Source organism: Rhinopithecus bieti, unplaced genomic scaffold, assembly GCF_001698545.2.
Source record: "Rhinopithecus bieti isolate Rb0 unplaced genomic scaffold, ASM169854v2 scaffold_27038, whole genome shotgun sequence".
Lineage (NCBI taxonomy): Eukaryota > Metazoa > Chordata > Mammalia > Primates > Cercopithecidae > Rhinopithecus > Rhinopithecus bieti.
This window is the reverse complement of record NW_016812221.1, coordinates 647,197-666,437: the sequence shown is the minus strand read 5'-3', so window position 1 is coordinate 666,437 and position 19,241 is coordinate 647,197. Positions and strand designations below refer to the sequence as shown.

Genomic DNA, 19,241 nt, shown 5'->3' with positions numbered 1-19,241 from the left:
TGACTCTTTTTCCCTAATTAGGACTCCACATTAATACATAATAATTTACAAAAGATAAGTGATTGGATGGGAGGAGGAAAAAGGAAGCCAAGTCTTGGCAAGGCAGTTTAGAGAAGGAGGGATAAAGAGATGGAGAAGCAGAAGGGTGAGAAGAAGTTTTGGCAGTTTCCTTTTTTAATATATCGATAGTTCTACAGAGTTAATTTTTTTCTGTAGGGAAAGAAATTTTCAGAGTCTCTTTTGGATGCTTTTTAGCATCCAAAAATTGAAAGTAACTCAATTTTTAAAAAATTTTAGACTCAGTTTTTAAAAATTATGTACATAAATGAACTAATTTAGGTATTTTTAGTGGCATTTCATTTTGGTCTTCGTAGTTTGGGTCTTTATGGGTTAAATAAGACCATTTTAAAAGATACTGATGGGAGGTCACATCATAAGTACTATTTATGAATATGAATTTTGCGGGGGTTTCTTAAAGGTTTTTTTTTTTTTTTTTTTTTTTTTGGAGACGGAGTTTTCCTCTTTGCCCAGACTGGAATGCAGTGGCATGATCTCAGCTCACTGCAACCTCCACCTTTCTGTTTCAAGTGATTCTCCTGCCTCAGCCTCCCGAGTAGCTGGGATTACAGGCCCCCGCCAACACACCCAGCTAATTTTTGTATTTTCAGTAGAGACAGGGTTTCACCACGTTGGTCAGGCTGGTCTCGAATTCCTGACTTGGTGCTCTGCCCACCTTGGCCTCCCATAGTGCTGGGATTACAGGCGTGAGCCACTGCATCTGGCCATTAAAGGTGTATTTCTTTTGAAGGGGAAAGACTCAGTGTTAGATGGACGATTGTCCATAATTTGGGGTTTTTGTTTTAATGGTCAAAGACCAAAAGGGAAAGAGTTGTTGGATCTGGCATGCTGCTTAATAAGGATTAGTTCTTGAAGCGTCACCCATGAGTCACTTTTTTCCTCTTATATGTCTTGGTGAAACCCAGTAATTTGGGGCACTTAGGGCACTAGGATATTTTTGTATGTTTTTTGTTTTGGGGAGTCTTATGGGTCCAGTGTATATCATGAAGGATGAGCTTAAATAGTTTCACAAAACCTTAGTCACTAAGCTATCTTTTGGCTGGGAGAAATAGTGTCTTATCTTTAAAACTTATCTCTGTCTTTATAGAAAGTTTCTTTTATTGGCTTTGGTCATTTAAAATGGGACCTTAGATATGTCAAATGAACTGCACTTAAGAGTTTAGCCAGCTTTTTTGTTTTTTTTTTTAACTTATAAATTTTACTTAAGTCATGCAATATTTTTTTTAGAGAGAGAAACTTTTCTTTCCTGACCAAAATTGGAATGGGAGAAAAGGCCATGGCCATGCTCAGTGACTCATGCCTGTAATCCTAGCACTTTGGGAGGCCAAGGTGGGCAGATCACCTGAAGTCATGAGTTAGAGACCAGCCTGGCCAACATGGTGAAACCCCGTCTCTACAAAAACACAAAAAATTAGCCGGGCATGATGGTGGGTGTCTGTAATCCCAGCTACTTGGGAAGCAGAGATGGGAGAATTGCTTGAACCCAGGAGGCAGAGGTTGCAGTGAGCCGAGATCATGCCACTGCACTCCAGCCTGGGCAACAGAGCGAGACTCCGTCTCAAAAAAAAAAAAAAAAAAAAAAGGGAGGGGCGTATAAATTCTAGTGAGTCATTTAATAAATAACACAACCTCAGAGAAAAGTGAAAATCATAAATCTGTGAACAGCAGAATTTTCCGAGAACAAAACAAAACTACCTTAAAGCAGAATTTTAATTTTAGCTCTGTTAAGCATGGAATTGGGTTGCTTAAATAAAGTCTGAATTTCAATTAGAACCGGGGCAATGTGGGCCAGGTGCAGTGGCTCAGGCCTGTAATCCCAGCACTTTGGGAGGCTGAGGCGGGTGGATCAACTAAAGTCAGAAGTTTGAGACCAGCCTGGTCAACATGGTGAAACCCATGTCTACTAAAAATACAAATAATTAGCTAGGAGTGGCTGGGTGCGGTGGCTCACGCCTGTAATCCCAGCACTTTGGGAGGCCAAGGTGGGTGGATCACGATGTTAAGAGATCGAGACCAGCCTGGCCAACATGTTGAAACCCCGTCTCTACTAAAAATACAAAAATTAGCCGGGCACGGTGGCATGCACCCTTGTAATCCAGCTACCTCGGGAGCCTTGAGGCATGGAGAATCGCTTGAACCCGGAGGCAGAGGTTGCAGTGAGCAATATTGTGCCATTGCATCTCAGCCCTGGGCGACTGGGCGAGACCCGTTCAAAAAAAAAAAAAAAAAATTAGCTGGGAGTGGTGCTGGGCGTCCTGAATCCCAGTGATCAGGAGGCTGAGACAGGAGAATCGCTTGAACGCCGGGAGGCTGAGGTTGCTGTGAGCTGAGATTGCGCGCTGTATTCCAGCCTGGGCAACAAAAGCAAAACCCCATCCCTCACAGGCTCCAATTTACTAATATAGAATTGAGCTAAATATTAATTTTCACAAATATTTAATTTTGTCTTTATGGCATTCCAAATTTTTTTAAATTGCCAATTGTGTGTGTGTTTCCTGGTTTTTTTCCCATTTTTATTTAAAATTAATATGCTTTTATGGTTTTTTTTTGACGGAGTCTCACTGTCTCCCCAGAGGAGGACTGCAGTAGTAGTGATCTCCAGCTCACTGCTACCTCCGCCCCGGGTTCAAGAAATTCTCGTGCCTCAGCCTCCTAAGTAGGTAGGATTACAGCATGAGCCACACACCCGGCTAATTTTTATATTTTTGTAGAAACAGGTTTCACCATGTTGGTCAGGCTGGTCTTGAACTCCTGACCTCAGGTGATCGACGCCTCGGCCTCCCAAAGTGCCTGGGATTCAGACGTGAGTCACCGCCCCCGCCTGGCAAAAACCTTTTTTTTTTTTTTTTTTTAGACAGGTCCTCGCTCTGTTGCCCAGGTGGGAGTGCAGCGGCGCAATCTCAGCTCACTGGCCAACCGTTCCGCCCCCCGGGTTCAAGCGATTCTCTAGTCCTCAATCCCTGAGTCACTGGGATTACAGGCGCCCAGCACCACTCCCACTAACTTTTTTTTTTTTTTTTGAGAGCGGAGTCTCGCCCAGTCGCCCAGGCTAGAGTGAATGGCACGATATTGGCTCACTGCAACGCGCATAACACTAAAATTTAACTATATTACTTACAGCTATGATGTAAAATGGACAAGAAGCCGGACGCAGTGACTCATGCCTGTAATTCCCAGCATTTTTCGGAGGCTGGGGTAAGGAGGATCATTTTGAACCCAGGGCTGGGAACCATCCTGAAGGCTGCAATGAGTGTGATGGCACCACTGCAATCCCCCAATGGGTGACAGGAGCGAGACCCTGCCTCCAAAAACAAAAAACAAGGAAAAGATGCAGAGCGCTCTGGAGCGCCTTTAGGATTCTCTCACAGACATGTTGGGCCAGCCACTGCTGGCTCCATCCTAGATTTCTTCCCAGTCCTTCTATCCAGTCCTCACCCAGTTAGCCGCCAAGCGGCTTTTCCAACCGGGAAACGTCCCAAGCCGGCGACCCCGGCGGTGCACCGCGGAGTCCCCCGGGAAGTGTAGTTCCAGCCAGCGCGAGCGGGACGCTGGGTAAATGTAGTTCTCTGCGCGTTCCCTTCCGCGGTGGGGCCGTGTCCCACCTCTGCACTGCGAGGTCGCGAGGGGTAAAGGGAGTGTGCAGCGGGGGCGGGACGACTAGGCGGCGGTGCTGGAAGCGGCCTCTGTGGTCCTCCGCCGGGGGTCGCGTGACCCCGCTGCGGACCGGCTAGCGGTGACCCCAAGCGCGCACGACTGGCTGCCGGCCGGACCAGAAAGCCTGACGTCCGGCTGGGCGCATGCGCGGACGTAGCGGGCCTCGGGCGGGGCCCCTGGGGGCGTCGGGGGTGGGGAGGCAGCGGGCGGGGTGGGGGGGCTGTAGGGCGGGCGGCGGCGGGGCGCTGAATGTGGGTGTCGGGGGAGATTTGGGGTCAGCTGGGCGATTCACTGGCGGCCTATGGAGGTCGCTGTAGACTTGGGGTGCAGCGCGAGCGGGGCAGGGGGACGCGAGGCTGCTCTTGGCCCTAGGGGAGAGGGGCCCCTGGGAGGCCGTGTGGAGGATTTGTCTGCAGCGGTTAGGACTCTGCTGATCCATGATTTGGATGCCTTGTGGTGAGCATTGGAGGCCAGCGGGGTGAATGATGAGGCTTCTGCGGGGGTCTGCTTGGGAGGGTTTAGGGGTTCGCTTGTGTGGGTTCCATTCACTGAAGCCTGCCGGCTGTGACTGTTGAATTTCACCAGAGCCTTGTGCTCCTGGAAACAGTGAAGGCTGAGGAATTTCCCACCCTTTTGGGTTCCAGGAGAGGACTCACTGCAAAGACCCCCCTTCCCTATATGATTTAGGTCAGCCTCCAGGATGCCCCTTGTTCACACAGACCCGCCACGTTGCTGTCGCTTGCCTCATCAGTGACTGGCTGAACTCCACTGAGCGGTCAGAGCAAAATGTTCCTTAACCAAACTTTAGCTTCTTTCCTTTCCCCATTTTCTTGAGCTTTGGCCCATCCCCGGCCTGAGCCAACACACAGTCTCGGCAGAGAACAGGCTGGCTCAGGGTCGGGCTTTCTCTGCTTTGCTGTCTGGTCGCGCGAACTTCCACCTCGCGTGTCAGGCCTGGTCTTTGCTACCCTTGTTCACATCTCTCTATGAAAGAAAATCCCTTTTTGCTTTGCAGAGATGCACGTGAGTCTGTGGCTTCAGGGTTCTTCCCAGAAGCGCCTTCTCCTTCCCCTTCCCAACCCTCTTCCGCGTCTTTTTTCCCCACTTCCAATAACCTTTTGGAGCCGTCTTTGCTGTGTCCAGTTGCATGTTTTATTTGACAGCTGAATAACGATGGTTGCTGTTTCAACCCATCTCCAACAGCGGAGGCGCGTATGGGGTGGCCTGTGCTGGCGAGTGGCTGGGGTTGGTTTCTGTGCTTGTGTTTGGGGATCTTATGATTGAAGCACTAGGAATGGGGGCGCTGTGTGTTTGTGACAAGGGAGTCTGGATGTAAGTTAATGGTGGACCCGTTGCAGGTTGTGAGTGCGTGGACAACGGGGTCATACTTGGCGTCATTGGAGCGGCCTGCGGGGTCGGCATTTGTGCACAGCCCCACAATCCCTTTCCAGGTGGTGTTTGGGAAGGGCTATGGGAGTGTCAGTGAATGCTCCAGCATGGAGTGGATTAGAGAATGGGGTGTCATGGGGCAAATGCTTGGGGCCCCCAGGGATGAGGGATTAGGGATCGTTTGGCATTGAGTGACGGGTCCAATTTAGGTGGTCTGTGGCGCAAGTCTGAGAATGTCAGTTATTGGGGAGGGGCTCTATGAGCGCGTGACCTGGGCACCTGATAAAGTGAGTGAATGAAGACTGGTGTGTTCGTCCCAGGACAGAAGCCCCTTCTCCTCCCCTCCCCACCCTTGTCCCCCCTACACCCTTCTCCTCCCCTCCCTACCCTTCTCCTCCCCTCCCTACCCTTCTCCTCCCCTCCCTACCCTTCTCTTCCCCTCCCCACTCTTCTCCCCTCCCCACCCTTCTCTTCCTCTCCCTCCCCAGCTCACCTGCAGGAGTGTCTGAGTTCTGTGGGGTTCCTTTGGGACTCAGTGTTTGGAATTTCAGTCTGTGGTGATTCTTAAGTGGGGGTTTGGGGGTGCCGGTGATGATGGTGTCTGGGCATCTGTATTTAAAAGCTGTGTGGGAGTCACTGGGGTCCAGTCATCAGTTGGGCCTGTAGGGTGACTCTGCCTGGCCCATGGGGTCTATGGTATGACATAGGAATGGTAAACGCCAGGTGAGTGTCTGGGGGCCTGTGGAGGATTAGGAATAAAGGGTCCAGTGTGCATCATTGAATGGGGGATGGTTTTGTTGGCTCGTGCCCTGTGCATTGGCTTTGTTATTTGAGGGTGTTGGAACTAGGTGAGAAGGAGCTTGTTCGTATCAGTGACTGGGTACCAGAGATGACTGAAGGACTGATGGGGTGGGCAGTGAGGTCTGTGAGGAGGAATGATCGGAGGGCTTGGGAGTTTGATGTTTGGGATGAATGCCAAGCATGCATGCAAGTGTCTGTGATTGATGTATGGGTGGGTGAGGGCGAGAAATCGGGGACCCTGTGGGTGTCAGTGAGAGGGAAGCCTGGGGAGCCTAATGGTTTCTTTGCCATTTGCGACGAATGTGGAGTTAGAAGTTAGTGGCCTCAACATCACCCAAAGTCCGGTGGCGACTGAGGAATGAGAAGAGACAGGTTAAGAGTGTATAAAGAGTGGGGGCCAGGGGGCCAATTGCAACATGAAGGCTGCAAAAGGCCCAGAGTTCTGGTCTCCACTCTGTTTATTGAGTACAATCACTTAGATCTACGGAGCAGACGTTCAGGGCGAAACGGTGAAAGGGAGGCAGTGCGTCCTACATGTAGTCTATACCAGTGGCGGTTTAAATGAATCTCCTTTGTGCTCAAACAGCATATTTTTAACTTCTTGGAGAGTAGCTAGTGGGATTGGGCTTAACTAGGAACCTGCATGTCTGGCCACATTCCAGTGCTTCAGAGGCGTGTCTTTCTCCTTAAACACAGTGTTCATGGATAACAGCGCAAGTCTTGCTCAGAACATGGGAACGTGATGGCAATAAGAAGGCATTCCTCCTCAGGCCTCTTGTGGCTTTCCACAACTTATTATCCCATATTTTTATGGCCAGTTAATACAAGCACCCCATAAGCCTTTCCACCAACAGATACCAGGCGTGAGCTACATTGGTCTCTGCCTCCTGCTCTCTGCAGGTGCCAGGCGCGAGCTACACTGATGTCTGCTTCCGCAGGTGCCAGGCGCAAGCTACGCTGGTCCCTGCCTCCTGTGCCCTGCAGGTGTGGATGCTGCTGGCTGTGCACCGTGGGGTTCCTGAGCGTGCAGTCACCTGGGAACTGCTCTTGTCTAATTCTCCAACCCTCAGCCTGCCTCTGGGGTAAGTGGGAGACTGCACAGAGGGGTGGCGTCTGCCTCTACTCTTTTTTCTCAGTTGCCCTGGGGAAAAACCCGGCCATTTGCTAATATCCAGTCCTAACTTTCCTCCCTCATTTGAGGCAGGGGAGTGGACACTTCAGTCATTGCTTACTCTACTTCTGTGGGACAGTGAAGACAGACAAAGAAAAGGGTCCTTGCTGTAGGCCTTCTCGCTCAGTTTACCTCACTTTCTGGAAAGGTGCCGCTGGCCTTGTGCCACTCAGTATCTTCCTGGCTAGCTGGTTAGCCCCTGGCCTGTGGGGCCCTTGCCGTGTGCTCGGGAGTCACCTGCTTCAGCCCTGGGAGCTTCGGCACTGCTCGGCAACCATTCCTGGGCCATGTGGCCTCGCCCTGCAGGTGTAGACGGTGATTGCTAGACAAATGTTGCTTGGCAGGATTGTTATGTAAGGTAGATTTTCGGTCCCTCTTGTCCCCAAGTTTACAGGAAACTTTTTTTGGACATTTCCTTTCAAACTCATTCTGATGAAGGAAAGAGCATCCCTGTGCAGCTGCATGTCCTTGAATTCTTTGGCTCTGACTCCATGTGTGGCTTAATCTAAGTGGCCTGGTCCATGGGCAGTGAAGAAATTTAAAGTGTAAGCATTCACATGCACCAGGATGTGGTACTTCTTGAGTTCATTATGCTTATTTTCAATTTTGGTCAGTCTTTTCCATCTTCTGCCTAAGATGATAACTTTTGTGCAGTTTGTGGTCTTTGAAAAAGTTTTAAAAAGAATGGTTATACTGAGTTACCCGATTATTTGGCCTGTTGGGGAAATAAACCTAAAATCTGCCAACCCAGAAGACCTCTCCACACAAGTAGAAAATAAAGAAAAAAATTTTCTTATTGAATAAAAGTTCGAAGAGGCCAGACACGGTGGCTCACACCGGTAGTCCCAGCACTTCGGGAGACTGAGGCCAGTGGATCACTTGAGCCCAGGAGTTCAAGGACAACCTGGGCAACAAGGCAAAACCCCGTCTCTACAAAAAATACAAAAATTAGCTGGGTGTGGTGGCGCACACCTGTGGTCCCAGCTACTCAGGAGGCTGAGGTGGGAGAATTCACATGAGCCCAGGAAGGTCGAGGCTGCGGTGAGCCAAGATCATGCCACTGCACTCCAGCCTGGGTGACGGCACGACCCTGTCTCAAAAAAAGAATGTGGCCGGGCATGGTGGCTCACGCCTGTAATCCCAGCACTTTGGGAGGCCGAGGCGGGTGGATCACCTGAGGTCAGGAGTTCAAGACCAGCCTGGCCAATATGGTGAAACCCCGTCTCTACTAAAAATACAAAAAATTAGCCAGGTGTGGTGGCGGGTGCCTATAATCCCAGCTACTTGGGAGTCTGAGGCAGGAGAATCGCTTGAACCCTGGAGACGGAGGTTGCAGTGAGCCGAGATCATGCCACTGCACTCCAGCCTGGGCTACAAGAGCAAAACTGAGCCTCTTAAAAAACAAACAAACAAAAAAACTGGGGGTGAATCTCTTTCTCTGTTTGGCATGAGGGAAAATTGGGGCTTTTTCCTCCTTTTAAATCTATATTTGCCCTTCCAGGCCTGTGAGCTCACGTTCCCCTTGGGGTGTCAGCTGCTCCCACACATTGTCTGGAGATACGTGTTGGGGAAAGGCTGAAGGCCAGGCTTTAGTCTCTAAAACTTCTGATGATTTGAAGCAGAGGGGCGTTCAGGGGCCCAGGACCAAGGGGAGACCTGGGAATCGTGCCCCCTCTTCCAGCTGTGAGCTGCCCCCATTCTGGGCAGCTCATGAGTTGACACTCCCAGCCCTGGGATGCTGGAGGCAGGAGGTCAGAAAATACCCAAAGAACAGCTGCAGCCCTTACCCCTCCATGATTCCTCAGTTCTGCAGGGATTGGGGTCTGCCTCAGGTACCCCTTGGAAACCAGCAGCCTGGGCTGTTACTGCTGATTTCTGAAGAAAGTGCAGGCGGTATCTGCTCCAGTGTGAACTGGGGAAGAGGCAACATAAGACACTCCCTGCCTTGTGTCTTGCTGCCCCCTCTGGCTCCCATCTACTGTAGGCTGCAGCCAGGCCCTGCTCAGCCTCAAACTCATGCCTCAGCTTCACCCCACCCTGTGTCTGCCCAGGAGTGTCCCTTTTTCTTTTTTTACTCTTGTATTAGTTCCTCTGATCTATGTTTTCCTTTTGTTCCTGGCTGGTTTGGGGGTGGGAGCCAGAACCCCAGGCTGATTCACCATCTCCATCTAAAGGCCATTTTCTGTTTACCACCCTGCCTAGAAATAAGTTGCATTTTACTCTGTAGCACTTAACACAAATAACTGGATTTAGGTACCTCCAGGAAATATTTCTGTGGAATGAATAAGCCCTCATTGCATTTCCAGAGCTGCATGCTGTCTGTGCTGAGCAGTTCGGTGTAGGGGTGGTCCTCGGGAGGCGTCTGCTTGAACCAGCCAGGTGAGTGGTTTCCATCTGGCATTGATGGGTGGAGCCAGGGTGGTTAAGTTCAGTGTGTGCTGCAGACCTGGCCTAGATGCAGGTCAGATGCGATGGAGACATGCCAGTAGCTCACATTCCACTCTGCTTCCCACCTGCTAGGCCTGATGTGAACCTACCCAACATCTAGTTTGAGGGTTTAAATAATCTGAACTCCCAGCAAGAACACCAAGATTTAGGTTTCCAAATCAATTAGATCATCTAAAATAAAATGTCTACTGCATCCACAGGCAGTAACCCCCTGGAACAAGACAATTCATGTGAGATAAGAAAGAAGAGCCCACAAGACCAAGAATGCATTCTCAGTTTACAGACCACTGACCAGAGACCACTCCAGGGTGTCAAGACTAAGAGAAGTCACAAAACAGCGGGTTTCCCAAGAGCAGTGGAAAATGATCCAGTCACAGGTGGGTTATCGGTTTATCCTCTGTTTCGTGGATGTGATGAGGCTTATGGAAACCTCTGCAACACACAGAAGGGTCTAAATACATTTAAATAAGAGAAAATATAAGCTTGAGAAACAAGATGTCAAAAGAAGCACATAGTAGATTATAGAATCATACAAAAGTCTCAGCTGGGCATGGTGGCTCACACCTGTAATTCCAGCCCTTTGGGAGGCCAAGGAGGGCAGATCATTTAAGGCCAGGAGTTTGAGACCAACGTGGCCAATATGGCAAAACCCCGTCTCTACTGAAAATACAAAAATTAGCCTCCCAGCTACTCGGGAAGCTGAGGCATGAGAATCACTTGAACCCAGGAGATGGAGATTGCAGTGAGCTGGGATTACATCAGCACACTCCAGCCGGGGTGACAGAGTTAGAAAAAGAGTCATACAAAAGTCTTAAAGTTGGAAGAGATCAATAAGAAATGGGATCCTGCCAGGCGCGGTGGCTCACGCCTATAATCCCATCACTTTGGGAGGCCGAGGCAGGCGGATCACGAGGTCAGGAGATCAAGACCATCCTGGCTAACACGGTGAAACCCCGTCTCTACTAAAAATACAAAAAATTAGCCGGGCGTGGTGGCGGCACCTGTAGTGCCAGCTCTTTGGGAGGCTGAGGCAGGAGAATGGCGTGAACCCGGGAGGCAGAGCTTGCAGTGAGCCGAGACTGGGTCACTGCACTCCAGCCTGGGCAACAGAGCGAGACTCCATCTCAAAAAAAAAAAGAATTCAGAACACAGTTTCTTCGAGGACTGAGGTGGGTCTTGCGTGCACATCCTACCTTCTTCAGGGACTGAGATGAGGTCTTGAGTGTCCATCCTACCTAGATTTCAGTTTTAGGAAAGAAACTTTTAAATCATCTGGCAGAATTGATCATTAGGAAACCTTTAAATGGTGCCTGTAAGTATTCTCTCCACTGGAATGGTGATGTGTTTTGGGTAGAAATGCTGCTCCTGTTGGCAAAGGCTTGGCATGCAGGGATCTGCGTTCCGCTCTGTTTCCATACTTTGTTGACTTAAAAACAGACTGTGTGTCCCCTCACCTTTCAGAGGAATTCTTACCACCTACTAGCCTCTCTCCTCTCACCCTTTCCCTACTTTCTTTCCTTTCTTCCTAATATTTTCTTTTTTTGATGTTCAGTTCTACGCCAGGAGTGGTACCATTGCACTCCAGCCTGGGCAGTGGAGCGAGACACTGTCTCAAAAACATAAATAAATAAAGGAATAAAGTATGGCTACTCCATAGGCAGAGCAGGGCATTCCCGAAAGCAGGAGGAGGAAGGCGCCCACCCTAGGTACAAGGCTCGTTTATACGTAGGATAACAACAATGACAGTCACAGGGAGATGTGCTCAGCTACAAGGGTTTGTGATAAAGGATTGATTTTCTTAATTACTATATTGTATAATAATCAATATTATTATCTTTAAAGCAACATTAGAAATGCTTTTGTTCTCAAGACATGGGGACATCAGGACATTCCTGGGCATAGGTCTGTTTAGTAAACATTATTAATCTTTTCCCTGAACAGTAAACATCTAGAAGCCAGGAATACCTCACATCCTGGCAATGCTGCCCAGCAAGTTCCAGCCTCATTTGCCCTCACTCAAGATGGAGTCGCTTTGGTTCTAATGCCTCTGACAAAGAGCCAGTTGCGTCAGGCAGATGTGGGGATAGACTCTTTGCCCTCAGCCGAGGGAGCACTGAACAAAAAGCTCCAGCAGTTGTTTTGGACCCTGGGGTAGGGAGGGAGGAGCTGGGAGTAGAAAAGTACCAGGTACTGAGTCAAAGTGGGGAAAAGTGTCTTTAGGGTTCTCCCCAACCCCAACGAGGAGGTCTTGCATTAGCACCTGAGAAAGGCCTCAGGAGACTGGAGTGCAGGTGCCTGGGTAAGAAGGGCAGACGTGTGAGATCATGACCCCTGACTGCAGCTCCCCTCAGAGACCAGAGTGCTCTGGCCGTGCACAAGGTCTGTTGGGAGGGCAGTTTTCCCCTGAGGCCTGCCGGGTAAAGCCTTGGTAATTGCCTGTGCTTACACCTGAACATGCACTACGGGTTTTAACCAGGAGCTGAACTCCTTGACTCCACTCCTTGATTTGTTAGGACCTAAGTGTGAAACAGGCTACCTCATCATGGACCCCAATAGGTCAGACTTTGAGGGGCCATGACAATAACCAGGTAAATCGTCTGAGGCAACAGCAGACCATGGCTATGATGATGCCACTCCAGGCAAGACTGTCGGGTCTGGAGGAGTGAACATGGCCTCAGCAGTCACTCGGCAGTCGCCATGCCAGGAAAGATGCCTCACAGCCCACTGGAGAGCCAGAAGAATCTGTGTGTATCTTCTTTTTCTTTTTGAGACGGAGTCTCACTCTGTCACCCAGGCTGGAGTGCAGTGGCGCGATCTTGGCTCACTGCAAGCTCCACCTCCCGGGTTTACGCCATTCTCCTGCCTCAGCCTCTCGAGTAACTGGGATTACAGGTGCCCGCCACTTCGCCCGGCTAGTTTTTTGTATTTTTTAGTAGAGACGGGGTTTCACCGGGTTAGCCAGGATGGTCTCGATCTCCTGACCTCGTGATCCACCCGCCTCGGCCTCCCAAAGTGCTGGGATTACAGGCTTGAGCCACCGCGCCCGGCCTGTGTGCATCTTCTTTACCTGGCCTGAGGCATCAATTCAGGCACAGCAGAACTCTGGCCAGAAAGTTGAACATGACCTGAATGTCTTCCAGGCTGAGACAGGTCCTGAGTGTAATCCCAGAGGGCACACGTGGTCCCCTAGAAACAAAGACCGTCTCAAGGTCAGACGCCCCAGCTGGGCACACAGGCCTCAGGTTGTGAGGTTAACAGGGATCCAACATGCCTTCCCAGGGTCAGGCCTCTGTCCAGTCTGGATCATTGGGTGTAGGCCTGGGCTTTAGAGGGCCTGCCTGGGACTAAGTTCCAAACCATTTTGTTTATCCATGACACCAGTTTGTTAGTCCACTCCTTATCAGAGTGTGTACAGTCTCTGGAGGAGTTCTGCACAGAGCCCGGGAGCCGAGGCAGTCCTCTGCCTCTCCTCGTCAGCACCTTGAGGAAGCCAAGGTGTGGGCTCAGCAGCTGGTCCAAGTCCACAGCAGCCACAGTCCATGGAAAGGCAGCATGAGGAGCTCTTGTGTTTGGTTTTTTTAGGAGGAGTAGAAAGCTTTTAGGAGCAGGTCTGAAAATAAAGATCATTATTATTTTTCCCCTTTCCCTGAGCCTCCCCAGGTGCCAGTTTTGTTTTGTTTTTCTGTTATCTGTGTCCCATGTAGTAATCAAAACTTAAGAACAAAATATCCCCCGTTTTCATTCATGCGTGCCGTCTGGAAAGGTTGTATACTAGAGGGACAAAATATTTTTATGTAACTTAACCAAAAAGATGTATCATGTTTAAGAATTGGTGAGCACAAAATCCTGAACTTTTAAAAGGTTTAACAATAGGTTTACATAATCTCCCATCTGTTTGAGTCTTCAGAAGGGGATGAAAGGGCCTTGCCTATTGCCTTGTGGAGTCTGAGATACATGTAACTGGAGGAGAAGGGCGCGAGATGGAGGGCAGCCTGGAGAGGGACGCGAGATGGAGGGCAGCCTGGAGAGGGACGCGAGATGGAGGGCAGCCTGGAGAGGGGTGCGTGATGGAGGGCAGCCTGGAGGAGAGGGGCGCGAGATGGAGGGCAGCCTGGAGAGGGACGCGAGATGGAGGGCAGCCTGGAGGAGAGGGGCACGAGATGGAGGGCAGCCGGGAGAGGGACGCGAGATGGAGGGCGGCCTGGAGGAGAGGGATGCGAGATGGAGGGCAGCCTGGAGAGGGGAGCGTGGAGGGCAGCCTGGAGAAGGAGCCTGATGGAGAGCAGCCTGGAGGTACCCATGGGAAGTGCCCCGCGGGGAACGGCTGCATGAGGCCTGAGGCCACTTGCCTGAGCTGCGCGTAGTCCAGGCTGCGGTTATCTTGTCCCCTCCCAGCAGCCAACAAAGTTGTCCATCACAACACTCAGTTACCCTGTTGCTTGTGGGCGATATGGTTCCTCAGACACCCCATGATTGGGCCCATTGATGTGTAGCTTGGGCTGGGGCTGTTCTCAGATGCAGTGCGCTCAGGAAACCTGAACAGGAAGCAGATCTGGTCGTGTCGGGCCTGCATAGTGTGGCCCAAGTCAGTGGAATGTGTGGGGTTGGCTGGGCCAAACCACAAGGAAACAGCGAAACATTCATCTATCTGCCAAGGATGTCATGGCCCATCGACCTGGGAATCTGCCCTTGGGCAGCGTTAGCCTTGACCGGAGTCTGGAAAGCGGGACAGCTGTTTCCTGTGATTCACCATCTTCTGAGAGCAGAAGCAGCACGCGCGGAGGCTCAGTCTAGGCCGTGTCTGCATCTCTGTGGGACGTTTCTCGTGGCTCCATAAGGAGGCGGTCAGTCACGTATCTGCTTGTTCTGGAGTGAAAAACATCTTAGTCTGCATTTAGGAAGTGCAGTTGGGTGGTTGTGTTTCTTGGGTCAGCACTGGAGTCTTTTTGGTGAGCACCGGTATGAAAACAAAATGCTTCTTAGGAGCAGAACTGATTTTTATCTAAATGTCTTGTTCTCAGGAACAGAAAACCAAATGTTCTCTTGTTGGGGACCAGCCTCAACACCACCCGCAGGGTACCCGAAGTCCGGTGGTGACAAAGGAATGAGAAGAGACAGGTTAAGTGTTCATAAAGGGGCGGGGCACGGTGGCTCACGCCTGTAATCCCAGCACTTTGGGAGGCCGAGGGGGGTGGATCACCTGAGGTCAGGAGTTCGAGACCAGCCTGGCCAATATGACGAAACCCCGTCTCTACTACAAATACAAAAAAATTAGCCAGGCGTGGTGGCGGGTGCCTGTAGTCCCAGCTGCTCAGGAGGCTGAGGCAGGAGAATGGCGTGAACTTGGGAGGCGGAGCTTGCAGTGAGCAGAGATCCTGCCACTGCCCTGCAGCCTGGGTGACACAGTGACAGTCCGTCTCAAAAAAAAAAAAAATTCTTAAAGGTGGGAGCCCGGGGTCCGGTTGCAAAATGGAGGCTGCAAAAGGCACCAAGTGTGGTCTCCACACTATTACTGAGTACAGTCACTTAGATCTAAGAAGCAGAAGTTCAGGGGTGAAACAGTGAAAGGGGGGTGGTGTGTCATACACCTAATCTATAGCAGTGGTGGTTTGGGTAAATTTTCTTTATGCAGAAGCAGCGTAAACTTAACTGCTGATTTATTCTCTAACTTACCGGAGAGCAGCTGTGGGGAGTGGGCCTAACTAGCAGCCGGCATATCTGGCCACATTCCAGTGCTTCAAAGGAGTGTCTTTGTCCTTGAACACGGTGTTTATAGATAAGGGAGCAGGTCTTGCTCTGAGCATGGGAACATGATGGCAATTAGAAGACTCCTCCTCAGAGGCCTCTCGTGGCTTTCCACAGCTTATTGCCCCATATTTTTATGGCCAGTTTATGCAGGCACCCCACAAGCCCTTTTCCCAGCATTCTCTGTTCTTATTTATAAGTGGCAGCAAAACACTGGGTACATTGTGTACACGAAGATGGGACCAGTAGACACTGGGGACCTCAAACGTGGGGAGGGAGGGAAGAGGGAAGCCTGTTGTGTTTTGTGCTCACCACATGGGTGACAGGATCATTTGTACCCCAAACCTCAGCATTACACAGTAAACCCATGGAACAAACCTGCACATGTACCTGTGACTCTGAAAGGAAGAGTTGAAATTATTTTTTTTGAAAAAGTCTTGTCTCCACTGGGAATCTTGTTTTACGTGCCCATCTGAGGCTTGCTGGCAGCCTGATCCAAGGGCCAGGGAACTAGCAATAGCCTGTGCATCAGGTGGATTCAGTCTTCCGTATGCTGCTCTGTAATGGCCCTAACTGCAGCAGTTCCCATCAGGCACTGGGGGCAAAGGCTAGCAGGGGTGTACATAGATGGGACATCAGTAACAACAGTACATTCAGGAACAGGGACCACATCATAGTCCTGTAGCATCCACAGTATGTTGGCCGTACACCACGTCTGTTGTGGGGAGGGCAATTTTCCTCCATGAGGCCCACAAGGTAAAGGCTTGTTGATTGTTTATGTTTGGGCCTGAAATTTCACACAGAGCTTTTTAACCAGGAGCCAGCTTCCTCAGAGGAGTTTTAAAACATGTCCAAGTTCATGTAATCAACATCACATTCAGGACAGAATAGTTCTGTCACCCCACAGGAACTCTGTGCGGCCCCTTTGTGGCCATGCATCCCTTATCCCTGGCCACCACTGATCTGTTCTCCGTCACTACAGCTTTGCCTTTTCCAGAATGTCCTATAAATGGAATCATGTCGGCCAGGCATGGTGGCTCATTCTTGTAATCCCAGCACTTTAGGAGGCCAAGGTGGGCGGATCACCTGAGGTCAGGAGTTTGAGACCAGCCCGGCCACATGGAGAAACCCTGTCTCTACTAAAAATACAAAAATTATTTGTGTTTTGTGTGTGGTGTGTGCACCTGTAATCCCAGCTACTCAGGAGGCTGAGTCAGGAGAATCGCTAGAACCTGGGAGGCAGAGGTTGCGGTGAACCAAGATTGCACCATTGCACTCCAGCCTGGGCAACAGAGTGAGATTCTATCTCAAGAAGTAAAATAAAAATAAAAAAACAAATGGGATCATGTATGGGACCTTTTGACAGTGGCTTTTCTCACTCAGCATACCTTTGAGATTCATTCATATCTTGTCGGTAGTTTGTTCCTTTTTCTTCGCATGTGGTTCCTTTGAATACTATCCCACGTGTGGACTCATTGAAGGACATCTTGGTTGCTTCCACTTTTTAGCAGTTTTGAATAAAGCATTCATCTCCATATAGGTTTGAACATACATTTTCAGGTGAATGTAAGTTTTCAATTCACTACTTGAGTAAACGCCTAGGATTGGAATTGCTGGTTGTGTGGTAAGTCTGTGTTCAACTTTGTAAGAAACTGCCAAAATGTTTTCCAAAGCTGCTGTACATTTTACATGCCCACCACAATGAATGAGAGTTGCTGTTGCTCTGAATCCTCACTGATATTTGTCAGGTGTGTGTGTGTGTGTATGTGTGTGTGTGTGTTTAGTTTTAGCCTCCTAATAAGTACATAGTAGTATTTCGTTATAGTTTTAATTTGCATTCACCTTTTGACATGATACATGATACTGAACATCTTTTCCTATGTGTACTTTCCATCCATGCATTTTCTTTTTTTTTTTTTTTTTTTTTTTTTTTTTTTTTTTTTTTTGAGTCAGAGTTTCACTCTTGTCACCCAGGCTAGAGTGCAGTAGCACAACCTTGGCTCACTGCAACCTCTGCCTCCCAGGTTCAAGCAATTATCCTCCCTCAGTCTCCCCAGTAGGTAGGATTACAGGTGTGCATCACCACACCCAGCTAATTTTTGTATTTTTAGTAGAAATGGGGTTTCACCGTGTTGGCCAGGCTGGTCTCAAACTCCTGACCTCAGGTGATCCTCCTGCCTCGGCCTCCCAAAGTGCTGAGATTACAGGCGTGGCATGAGCCACCATGCCTGGCCACCATCCATGTGTTTTCTTTGGTGAAATGTCAAGATATTTTGCTAATTTTTAAAATGGGATTATTTTCTTATTAATAGTTCTTTATATCCTGGATATGAGTGCTTTAGCAGGTATGTAATTTGCAAATAATTTTCTCTTAGTCTGTGCCATGTCTTCTATTTCTCTTAACATTGTTTTTCACAGAACAGAAGTTCTTAATTTTGAAAAAGTCCAATTTATCAAATTTTTTTCTTAAATTGATCAGGCCTTTGGTGCTGTATCTAACTCATTGCCAAACCCAAAGTCATACAGGTTTTCTTTGGTTTTATTCTAAAAGGTTTATAGTTTTTTATGTTTAGGTCTGTGGTCCATTTTGAGTTAGTTTTGATATAAGGTGTGAGGTATGTGTTGAGATCTCTTCTTTTGCTTATGAGTATAAAATTATTCTGACATTATTTGTCACAAAGACTGTAGAATTGCTTTTTGTACTCTTGTGAAACAATTGAGTATATTTGTAGGGGCTTATTTTCGAGTTCTCTGTTCTGTTCCATTAACCTGTGTTTTTATCCTTTCACAAATTCCATCCTGTCTTAATTACTGTGCTTGTATAGGAAATCTTGAAATCAAGTAATGTGAGTCCTTTTATGTTTAAACTATTTGGAAGATAAATGTGCCTCTTTCATAGGCAGCATATAGCTGGGTTGCTTTATATTTTCCATTTCTGTTCTTTTGCTTCATTATGAATTTCTTCTGGTCTGTCTTCCAATTCACTTATTCCCTCTTCATCTTTTTCTAATCTACTCTTAAGCCCTTCCGTTGACTTCTTAACTTTACTTACTATGCACTTTATCTCTAGGAGTTGTATTTCATTCTTTTTCAAATCCGCTTATTCATTTGTATAGTCTTCTGATTCTTTTTCATACTTTCATTAGCATCTTTTATTTCTTTGCATATATTAAATATTTATTTTATATTCTGTGCTGACAGTTCAAATATCTCAAGTCTTTTATACCTCTCCTGTCTTTTTTAAAAATTAGATTTCTCAGGCCGGGCAAGGTGGCTCACGCCTGTAATCCCAGCACTTTGGGAGGCTGAGGTGGCCGGATCACCTGAGGTCAGGAGTTCAAGACCAGCCTGACCAACATGGCAAAACCCATCTCTACTGAAAATATAAAAGTTGGCCGGGCGCGGTGGCTCACGCCTGTAATCCCAGCACTTTGGGAGGCCGAGGCGGGAGGATCACAAGGTCAGGAGATCGAGACCACGGTGAAACCCCGTCTCTACTAAAAATACAAAAAAAAAAAAAAAAAAGCCGGGCGCCCTGGCGGGCGCCTGTAGTCCCAGCTACTCGGGAGGCTGAAGCAGGAGAATGGCGGGAACACGGGAGGCGGAGTTTGCAGTGAGCCGAGATAGCGCCACTGCACTCCAGCCTGGTGGACAGAGCGAGACTCCATCTCAAAAAAAAAAAGAAAATATAAAAGTTACCTGGGCGTCGTGGCGTGTGCCTGTAATCTCAGCTATTTGGGAGGCTGAGGCAGGAGAATCGCTTGAACCCGGGAGGCAGAGGTTGCAGTGAGCCAAGATCGCATCATTGCATTCCAGCCTGGGCAACAGAGTAAGACTCCATCTCAAAATAAATAAGTAAATAAATAGATTTATTTTATTTTTTATTTTATTTATTTATTTTTTTTTTGAGATGGAGTATCACTCTTGTCACCTAGGCTGCAGTGCAGTGGCGCAA

At 48.8% G+C, this 19,241-nt stretch overlaps 1 protein-coding gene across 6 annotated transcripts in view; it reads left to right on the top strand.

Annotated features, from left to right (window-relative positions):
- The first annotated feature begins 3,650 nt into the window (after positions 1–3,650).
- Positions 3,651–19,241, top strand: part of ZNF605 (zinc finger protein 605) — a 34,139-nt gene continuing 18,548 nt past the window's right edge. For 2 of the 6 annotated variants that reach the window (XM_017895655.1, XM_017895649.1), the window contains exons 1-4: positions 3,989–4,188; positions 6,823–7,004; positions 9,400–9,472; positions 9,742–9,918. In XM_017895655.1, the coding sequence (XP_017751144.1) occupies positions 9,904–9,918 (15 nt within the window). In that variant the 5' untranslated portion in view covers positions 3,989–4,188; positions 6,823–7,004; positions 9,400–9,472; positions 9,742–9,903. Of the gene's footprint in view, positions 3,695–3,988; positions 4,189–6,822; positions 7,005–9,399; positions 9,473–9,741; positions 9,919–19,241 lie in introns of those variants that run through there. The other 4 variants (XM_017895650.1, XM_017895653.1, XM_017895652.1 and 1 more) reach the window with 4 other exon arrangements.